This window comes from Carassius carassius, chromosome 8, assembly GCF_963082965.1.
Source record: "Carassius carassius chromosome 8, fCarCar2.1, whole genome shotgun sequence".
NCBI classification, from domain to species: domain Eukaryota; kingdom Metazoa; phylum Chordata; class Actinopteri; order Cypriniformes; family Cyprinidae; genus Carassius; species Carassius carassius.
The window spans coordinates 12,166,661-12,177,639 of record NC_081762.1 but is presented as its reverse complement, the minus strand read 5'-3'; the positions used below and the strand labels follow the sequence as shown (position 1 = coordinate 12,177,639).

At 39.7% G+C, this 10,979-nt stretch overlaps 1 protein-coding gene across 2 annotated transcripts; it reads right to left on the bottom strand.

The window, feature by feature from the left end:
* Positions 1–7,062: 7,062 nt before the first annotated feature.
* Positions 7,063–9,318, bottom strand: LOC132145295 (uncharacterized). Of its 2 annotated transcripts, none has more exons than XM_059556196.1 (2): positions 9,188–9,318; positions 7,063–8,391 (listed from the first exon to the last, which is right to left on the bottom strand). In XM_059556196.1, exon 2 carries the CDS (start codon positions 8,361–8,363, stop codon positions 7,377–7,379), a length of 987 nt encoding a protein of 328 aa, XP_059412179.1. In that variant the 5' UTR covers positions 8,364–8,391; positions 9,188–9,318; the 3' UTR covers positions 7,063–7,376. The 2 variants fall into 2 exon arrangements, with proteins under 2 accessions (XP_059412179.1, XP_059412178.1); XM_059556195.1 differs by lacking the exon at positions 9,188–9,318 and adding an exon at positions 9,055–9,171.
* Positions 9,319–10,979: the final 1,661 nt, after the last annotated feature.

The window sequence follows — 10,979 nt, the reverse complement described above, 5'->3', positions numbered from 1 at the left end:
CAGAGAGCGCGTGTGCTCGCTGTCACGTGACGATCTGTTTATGGACATGCTAAACCGGTGTAAACCCTAAAAAGGGACAATCTGGTGGGAAGACAGAGAAACTCTTGGAGAATATTACAGAGTGCACAATGTCATGGTCATTAAAATATAAAGAAATACAAAGTGTTTTTGGTGTTTTTCAGTGAAAAGTCAAGGTAATTAATAAAATCTTAAACAGGCTAGTTATAGACTATATTAGATTAGATAAAATTTGATTAGATTCAACTTTATTGTCATTATGCAGAGTACAAATACAGAGTTAATGAAATGCAGTTAGCATCATATAGTGTTTTATATACATATAAGCGCAGAGTAAGTGAAGCTGTGATTTACAGAATGTACAGTTCTGTACATCTGATAGAAATTACACTCTTTAATTATATTAAATCTCTAGAATTATATACTCTATATCTCTACATAGAGATAGATCGATAACCCTATTTGTTTTGCAGTGCATTAGTAAAAAATGTATAGTATTATGCCTATTCCATTCCCATAGAATAGCTTCTGTGAATATGAATGATTGATCATGTTGTCTAGACAGAAGGGGTTTCATATCTTATATACCCTCAGCTGCAGTAGGAACTTCTATAGCCCCCAACCACTACAAAGACTCTCATTCATGTTCATTAGTTTTGCCTCTTTGTGTCCCTTTCCTATACTGTGGTGCAATTAATACACTAGTATTTAGATATATAGAGCTCTTTTGTCTGAGAGCTTTTAATCTTTAATAGTTTTGTTTTTATATTGTGAAGATAGCTTTACTGCAGTTTAAGATTTTTTTTAAGATGGAAATCTGTGTATCCATGTGATGAAAGTATTCCTCTCTCCCCATCTCTCTCTTTTGGTAGTTGTCACTGGTTCAGCTTGACTGCTTCGTTAGGACTCGTCATTTGCATTCAGATTAATTATCTAATTACCGACAAATGTCCGGCGGCCACCCCGCACTCCGGCTCGTCAGCTCTGCGCCTGTAATTATTTTAATCATTTACTTTCATCTGGAGTGTTCCTGCCATACTTCTGTGTTTAGAGGCCATTCTTAATTACCCTGCCAAGACACTGTTCCCCTCTTTTCATGTGAGGAAAAGGGGCAGAGAGAGAGAGAGAGCCTGATGGGGACAAAATCCAGGAATCTTGACAGCATCATAAAAGCTCTGAGCTCTGCTGGTTGTTCACTCTGTTTTCCCCCCTTCAACTTCTCTCTCTCCGTTTCTCTGTATCTGACTCCCCCACCCCTCCGCCAACCCACATCCTTCTCCAATTCGAACTATTCCTCCCTCTCTCTCTCTCTCTCTTGCTCCCCACCCTCCCTCACTTCCTCCAGTTCCCCCTTTATCGCAAGCACACACAGGAACCGCCTCCGGGGCCCAGTGCTCTGACTACTAATACACTCACACACACTGTGACATACATCATGCGCCACGTTCTCTGCATATTATCTGGTAAATCTATACACCTCTCTCTCCACAGCTTCTCTTTATTTAGACACCACCAGACAGTCTGGTTCTCGAGTGCATGTGGTTTGTGTCTAGTAGTTGTTGGCTCAATTCCTGCCATCGCTCTTCTCGCTGTTGTGCCCTCTCAGCAATTGTGAGACACGCGCTGCGCACTGGTGCAAATATATAAGCTATAATTGAGGCCCCTGGCTGTTTAAGGATTATTCCAACTTTGGAATATCTGAAGTCTGAATGGTGGTGTTTCAGTTTCATTCAGTTCAAACTCATTAACTGAAATTTTTGTTTTCTGTCATCCGAACATAAAACAGTACTTGAGCTCTGTAATATATGAGTTCAGAGTGGTATTCGGGAGGGGAAAAAAGCACAGTTTCTGCTCAGTCCTGATAAAATGATGGGTGGTATTGTCCTATTTTGAGATAAATTCTTCAGCCAGAGACTCTGCAGAGAAAGAACAGTGCTGAGCATTAAGAGACACTCTGGCTCCGGAGGGATTCGTCTGAGTTTGGAGATTATGGACTCATAGCCCTAGGGTAGTTTGTTAAGAGTAGGGTATGTTTTGAACTCAGATTAAGAATATAGGTGGTGCATGGAGAGGGCAGAGTAAATTAATACTATGGTTTTTGTGTGGGCCCCGCAGCGGATGAGAAATATGGATGTTGCAGTTTTCAGTGTAATAAATAGTTAAAAATGCTGAGTGTGTGTGTGTGGGGGGGGGGACTTGCGATCCATTGTGCGATCACACAATGGATTGCAAGATGTTTATTCTTTACACCAGACAAGTATCTACTTTTATTTTACTAGAACTTATTATTAGTTATTAATTAAATCTGTAATTTTGATATGCATTATTCACCTCTTGACTAGAATTCTTTATATTTTTTAATAAATACTACTATTACTATACTATAAATACTATTCAAGACAGTAGCATCTCTTCATTAGACATTAGTGGGTATTCCACTCCTTACAAGTAACCATCGTACTACAAGATTTTTATTTTATTATTTTATTGTTAATTTTGACTAAGCAAGTAAAAAACAAGAGTAAGGTATAGGCTACTAAACTGAAAAACATACTACCTGATAGTTACAAGTAACTGGGATGAGCTACAATGAAACTGGAATAGGCACCTCTAACAATTGGAATACATTGCTGAAAGTGAACAGCGCATAATTCCATAAAATTCAATGGATTAAAATTCAATTTGAAGCATTATTTTCCATGAAACTGCACTGAAACTATCAGATGAAAACAAAATTTAAATTAAGCTTTTAAGGTGTTTCACAGCTGAAATTGAATTTGTTTCATTATTGATGAATTCTGTAGCAATAACACCGTTTATTGTGAAGCTGCTTTGACACAAACTGCATTGTATAATGCCTGTTATCTACTTGACTTGGCAAACATTTGCAATTGAATAGTTAGTTACTCAATATTGGAATAGTGACTGCAAAGGCATCAGTAGGCTACTAGCATAATGAAGTGCAACTGATAACACTTTGAAGGAAAATGTTAAAACGACTTGCCACATCCAGTGTGTTGCTGTAATATAATCATGCCTTTTCACTTTATCTATACAAAACTTTGACTGTGAATAAAGGTTGCATCAGGGAAATATGGTCAGCCGTGATGTCAGCGTGTTCAACATTGCAATTTCCACATTTGCATTCTTGAAGAAACGCAACGCCGGTGTCACCGGCACCGCTTTTCTCGGTTTAATCAGCAATTTCACGGTGCTGAGAGCGGGCCGGGTTGAATTCATTGTCCCGGCCTGTCGTCATTTAGCAGTGCTTTGCTTTTGTTAAGTGGCAGAGGGCGTCCACTGGACCTAGGCACGAGAGGGACCACTTCATCTGAAGGGGTGAAAAAGAGCAAGCTAAATGGAAATGACAGCCTCTGAAAAAATTCCTACCGGCAGCTGGGAGGATTTGACATGGCGAGCTCCCCCACCACCGTCGGCCCTGTGACCCCCGTGCCTGGCACACGCACCTGCCGCTCTGAGGCGCGCTTTCACCGGCAGAGAGATTATCGCGGGGCGTGGTGTGGTTGACCCGTCGTCAATAAAGTCCTGTGAAAACCCCCTTATGCGTGAAAGAGCCTCTATTCAAGAGCCTTTGTTCAACACATTTTTATGGGACAACATTGGCCATTATGAGGTTTCGAGATTTACATGGGACTCCATAGAGGGGTATAATCCTTTCAAGCAGCAAACAAATAAAAGTTTAAACCCGCTGTTTTCATATTTATTAGCTGGTTAAAGCAGGCGAGGCAGCTGATCCCACTTAAACCAACAGGCTTCAATATGTCTAGGCTCTTGCAGAAGATTAAACACAACCAAGATCGATCGATCGATCGATCGATCTATCTATCTATCTATCTATCTATCTATCTATCTATCTATCTATCTATCTATCTATCTATCTATCTATCTATCTATCTATCTATCTATCTATCTATCTATCTATCTATCTATCTATCTATCTATCTATCTATCTATCTATCTATCTATCTATCTATCTATCTATCTATCTATGATGCATGGACCCCAAGGCTGTCCACATCCCCCTGACTCTCAGCCACCCCTTCTCTGTCCAAGCTGATTGTTTCCACGCCAGTGGAGTTCTAGGGGCTACTTCATTGTCACAGTGCATCATGAAGAGGGAAAGATGAGGGGAGAGGTAAGAAAGACAGAGCAAGAGACTTTAAAATCTTTTGAGGGCACACATGAGAAGGGACCAAGTTCCCAAAAGTGATGCCTATTCACTTGAAAGTGACTGATATTGCCCCCTCGTGTTGAGGAATGTTTAACGCAACCAGTTCCTTTCGCTTTGCATAGGCATTTTAAGCACTAACACCTTGAATAGTTGCGAATTTTACATTGGAAATAATTTTATTCTGGAATTATGCCACATACACCTTTCCAAAAATACAATACAGGATTTAAAATAGTTCACGTTTCGATAAAATGGGCTATTAGCCTATAAAATTATTTTCTGAGACATATGTAATAATTACACAAATAGAAAAATAGAATTATATTATTATAAAGCCCAGTAGTCTTAATATAAACCGTGCCAATAGCTAGTAATAGCCCAGTTGCTAGATAGCCTATATAGCCTATTAACGGATGGATAATAAATAAATACATAAATTTGGTTGGTTCTACATTTTTATTATTATTATTATTATTATTATTATTATTATTATTATCATGGCTATCTGTCTATAAACATATACAATTTTTATAGGCTTTAGGCCTATATGTTGAAAATATTTGAATTTAGCTAATGGTAGAACTTGAGAGATCCGGAGATGCATATTTAAGTAGCCTACAGTTTCGCGTTTGCTGTCACAGCGGTGATACTTTCTTAAGTTCAACATATAGCCTATCTTTATTTTGGGCGCTAAAATCAGCGGCTCCGCATCATGAGAAACACGGCGTTTCATCCTGCAGCACACTCGCATCACACCCGTATCCTCGGGTGCAGAGACGTTCTCACCGTCGCCGTTATTCGCGCCCAGCAGGGACCTTCTCACTCAGCAGTCTGTCCCACTGCCTACATTATACAGTGTGGCTTTAAACTTATTTTTTATTTTTTAATGCTTTCTGTGTGAAGACACACATAGTCACAAAAAAAAAAAAAAAAAAAAAATCATGATCGACATCCCACCACTTCTTTTCCTCCCAGAGTCATCCCAGGGGCCTTAAAAGCAGGATAAAAGGAATAACACTGAATAACAAGGGACAGTTTCTAATATATTAGTCAAAGGTTTTCCTAAAACGGGTGATTAGTCAAAGTCTATCCCCAAAAAAGGGAAAGCATCACCCAAAAATGAAAATTCTGTCATGATTTACTCATCCCAAGATGTATGCTTGTTTTTCCCCTGCTGTTGAAAATAGAATATGTCTATATTTTGAGAAAAATACAGCGGGAAAAATATGGAAGTCAATAAGTAAATAAGCATTACCCACATTATTCAAAATATCTTTTTTTGTGTTCTGCAGAAGAAAGAAAATCACTGGAACAGTTTAAGGCTAGGCTAAGAAAATGACAGAATTTAAATTTTTGGGAGAATATTGCTTATGTATTCCTTAGAACAACGAAAGTCAAAATAAGAATGAATGGAGCTTAAATTAGACTACTTATTACAGAAACTTATTTTGTTTTAACATAGTGTTCAAGTATTCACTTAACTCAGATAGGGAGTAAAAGTATGGGCTCTAACTCAGAGATGAACTTTTACCTGAAAAAGTTAATATTAAGCAAGAGCTCTACGTTAGGCTTTCCCTGAGAGTTCATCGATAAAACGTAAGTAACTTAGGCTACTATCATTATTAACCTTACAGATAGCACAAAAACTTTAAGTGCTGTGTTTAAAACGTTTTCAGAAAAGTTGACTGTTAGCAAACTTTGCGAGAAGCGCCAAAAAATGGGTTGCGCACGTAGGCCTAACCCTCGACAGATTTCAGAAAGAAAACACTATTCTAAAATTATCAATTATTTCCCTTTTTTTTCGCAAATGTGCTGCCTATACGTAAATGAGCTGTCGTTGTTCGTTAAATGAGAAATTTTATCCCTTGTAAAACACACGTTTTCTTTAGCATTTTGTATCTGGTTAATTCTCGCAACACTTGTGCTCCGAGACAAAAACGCTTTCAAAGACGTGTGAGTAATTCTCTTAGCTCGCACTTTTGGTAGTGTGACATTGAGCCAAAGACGACAAATCAAATCATTAAACATGTTAATTCTTCAATACAGTCGCAAAAGAGTGTGATAAGCGCACACGGTTAGTAGTAAAAATTCTCTCGGATTATCCCTCATTTCGCCCCGGGCTTTTGGCTGCCGAGTCTTCCTGGACCTGCGGGCTACTCACCGGCCGGATTGGACCAGGTGCCCCGAGGCGCGATCGGTCCAATCTCCCTCAGGGAAAAGGAACCAGTGCAACTCTTACCCCGCAGCTCTGCTTTGACTGTGGATTATAGGGAAAACACTGGTATCTCCGTAAACACTCAAGACACATGCATACACAGAGAAAGGCCAGACGCTCTCAGCCCGGGGCAACAAGATATGAGCCCGTACTATTTAGATTAATGTAGGCCACTTTGATTTAAAACTCTCACCCAGCACCTTTTCTGTGTGATAAGGAGAAACAATTGAACACTGTGTGGTTCTTATAGAAAGCACTGTCATTAAAGGTCAAGAGAGGGTCTGGAATATATAATGTTGAAGCAATATCAAGCCTTGCTTAGAACATAAGAATTGCCAAATATTGTTATATAATGTGTCAGTACTAAATTTGTCTGAATTGTTTTTACACACTGGCTGGAAATGTGATCAAGAGAGCATGTGCTGTTATTACCCTAAAGAAAAATTCAACCTGATCAGACTTCTAAAAATATTTATAACTGGTGTAAAAAAAAAAAAAAAAAAAAAAAAAAAAAAAAAAACTGATCTCCTCAAAGCAATAATGTATTTAATTTAAATGTAAAATAATGTAGATGTTACTGTAAGAACTGCATTTTTAGGTCAACAGAATTTTTTTTTGCAATGTACTGCTCTTCAAAAAAAGGACACATTGAGCATTTATTGTGAAATATAATTTATTTTATACCACACAAAAACATTTATATGACATTTTTAAAAACATATCAGGTTGGAGGAGTTCAGCGACATCAGTAACCACATGGGCACAGTGCAAGGTGATGTTCTGGAGAACTTTTAACCACATTTATAAGAGTGATAAAAAGTTTAGCATTATGGAACATAATAGTTCAGAGACCCAGAAGGTAATTTGATTCAAAAGAACAAGATGAACAAAGATTACTTTTCACATGATAATAGTCATCAGCTGGTCTCATGACTTTTCTTAGATTGTCTGTTATCGGGCAGCGGTGGCAGCGCCCATGCGCAGAAGCTCTTTCCTATGCGTAAGAATGATGTCGAAACTGGACTGGAGCCGGTTCTGCTGCTCCTGGACACGGTTTTGTAAGGTGCGAACCCACCGAATAAGGGCCAGGCGACGATACATAGTCAGTTGGACTTGATGCTTCTCCATCTCCTGTGCCTTAAACCTCTCTCGGTCCTGTAGCGTCCAAACAGCCTCCATAAGTTCCGGCAGCTCTGAACAGGGGTCGGTGTCTGAGTCCGAAGAGCCGTCTTCAACTGCATCAGCACCCTCCAGGCTCTCTCGACGTCGCTCTGCCGTCTTATCCACGTGGTTTTGGTTTTTCAGGGTGTCCACAGTTGCATTCCCATTGTCTGCCATTGGACATTCTCTGCAGATTTGATCCCAGATGGAATTGTGGGCCCCTGCGCTCCCGATGTCTCCACTCTCTGTGCTGAGTGGGGAAGAGCTTTCTGACCTGTAACTGAATTCAAACTCTTCATCACTGTCAGCCCAGTCTATCACATCATCCTCCTCTTCGTCATCATCCAGTAGGTCCTCTACTTTCTCACTCTCTCCCAATGCCTTCTCCTTTTCATCATCTGTCACTCTACTCATCTCTTCATCAACCTTGCCTTCTTCTGCACCATCTGGAGGCACTCTACCTCCCATATCGTCACCGCTTTCAATCTCTGGAAGAGGCTCCAAAGGGCTCCAGCATGGCAGACGAGACAAGGGGGAGAGGGGTCCAGGTCCATAGTGGCTGGCAGAAAGGGGCAGATCACGGCCCAAAGCCCTTGGACGCACCCGGTTGCGATTTTCATCTCCTGTCATGGGGTCATCATCCTGCCCCAATAAGTTAAAGTTACCATCTTTCTCGCATCTCTTCTGACTGTTGGTATGGATGTGCAGAGTTGACTGTGGTCCAACTACAGCTTGACTTCCAAAGACAGGGTTCATAACCCGATCTTGCTGAAGCATTTTCAATTTTGTTCGAGATTCACTCGCTCTTTGAAAAGGGAAAATTAAAAAAATTTAGTGGTTTGACAGAAGAGTCTTTATAGGATGCAAAAGCCAAGTAATACATTATATCATTATATTTTGCCTGTGAATATAGTTTCAGACAAAACAGAAAAGTGCTGAAAGGCCACTAACACACTGTAAATAATATCTGTGGCTAAAATCCCTCGCTATTAACGGTTAAAATAATACATGAAATATTCAGTGGTGCAATTCCACGGCATGTTCTCCATTTCGGCGACATGAAATATTCAGATAGTCCACGTAATAACTTCTGGGCCCTGTCAATCATTCGTCGTGACAGCGCTGTGGTGCTGAAGAACCAGCGATTCAGGGGTGCACGCCTGAGGCCCAAATAATAAAATGATTGAGGACATAAAATCTGCAAGTAGTCCAGGGCTGCGTTAAAATAAATTTATACGATGCAAGAAGGAAATCAATAAAAATTAAACCACCAATCTAACGCATTTTTTGGAGCTCGGATGCTCGACTGGCCGCCTAACGAGCACAAACGTTATCAAAATAAATGTTATCGTGGATTTAGATAATTAGCAACAGTCAATCGCAAGAAACAAGAACAAAATATATCGATATAGAATCCAGATAAACAGGTTGGATTACGTAAGAGCGAGCGGCGTTGCGCTAGTCTCACCCCATCTCTCCGCTTCGCTCGCTCGTCCGGGAACGCGGAACGCCTAAACCTACTGCAATTTTATTTAGCCGTTACATAAATGGCTGATTGACAATAACATTTGAGAATCAATTATTAGAGGGCATTGTCTTACGGTTTGTTGTCTGTTTTTTCGTCCGCGAATAAGATCTAGTGTCCTCCCTGTTTTCCACTCCTCCTCCTCCGACCGAGCCTCTCTAGCGATGTTCTCTCCCTCCCATCCGCTCTCTTTTCCCGTGTACTGCAACGGACCACTGGGCTATGACTCACTTCCTAAACTGGGAAGGGACCACATAAGATGGAAACCGGTGAAATTAGTGGAAAATAGTGTGGGGAAAACTAATTCAAGTCTTGAACAAAGGAGGGGGCTCTAAATTAAGGACTGAACCCTCTAAAAAGAGGTCAAAACACATAATAAAAGTCATAGGGTCTTTTGTTATAAATTCTGGCAATACATTAAATATACGTACCATTTCATTATTAGATGCATCACAGAAACCCGTTTTACATTAGCTATCTGTACAAAAGGCGCTAGACTACAATTTGATTTACACTATTGCAGAAATTAATATTTTTTGCAACAAAAACCCTAAAACTCAAGTCATACAAAGTGTAAAATACACTCAACGTAATAAAAAAATAAAAAAGGACCACTATTTTACAACCAGGTTTATACCTTTTAATGGGCCTGCAGTTTTGTTGTTGTAGGTCTGTGATGGCTTATCATGAGGCACTGTGTGACTGTGTTTTGGTGCTTTCACATCAGACAGACTCAGTAAGTACATTCCCTCCTTACCCCATGACAAGCAATTGCTGGCGACAGAAAAGAACTCTTCTCCCCCACCCCACTCTGTCCAACAACATCCCCATTCAAGGGTGCACCTTCAGGCTGTCTCTACTCTCTCCCCCTTCAATCTCTCAATAAGAGCCTTAACACATGAAAAATACATCAAATAAAAACTTTGCCTGCGGCTTCGTCACATGGAAAATCATCTACATCAAGCAAACAATCTGGGGAAGGAACGGGAATGAAGATGAGAGCAAGAGACAAGAGATGCTTGAAGTTGCCTCATAAAATGAGCTTTAACACTTGCTGCATGAGTTCAAAAACATATAACCTGTAAAACACTATGGGTTAGACAAGTTTATGCCACTAAATAATAATGAAAAAGCTGGATTGTGTCCCACACATACATGATAACTTGCAGTAAAAACGTGCTGTTGCCAGAAGACCGAAGCACTTGTTTGGATGCGAGCAGCCTGCAGTTATGACCCATTTCCCTCAGTTCAGTTGCACGTCTCCCATGCCGGTGGTTTGAGCAGTGACAGAGCCCAGAGGAACTCACCCCTGGCACTGCTGTCAAAAGCCACCACTCAGATCCAGTATGACATTCAACCAATTGCCCAGAAGCTCTCCATATATATATATATATATATATATATATATATATATATATATATATATATATAAACACACACACACACTACATGGCTTTGCAGGCAACATGGAATTAGTTTTCTTGTTTGACAAGGTCAATTATCTTCAAAAGAGCATGTCTTTTTGGGACCATTGGTTAAAACGAAATGAGTGATGCGGAGGCTCAACATGTTGCTGGAACCAAACTTGCTTAAAAATCGCATGTTACAAATGAACTCAAAATTATCCAGCGGCTTTCGAGAATGATCTCTGTATTCTCAGCCTGGAGCAAGGTTGATCTAAAAAAAAAAAAAATATATATATATATATAATTACATAATTACATAAAAGAAAATCCCATTCCAGAAAGGAGCTGGATTAAATCCCTTACAAAAACACAGTAAAATGAATCATACCCAGACAAAATTTCTTGATTTGAGCAAGTTAAATAGAAAAAAATCTTGGCATTAAAAATGCAAATAGCAAGTAA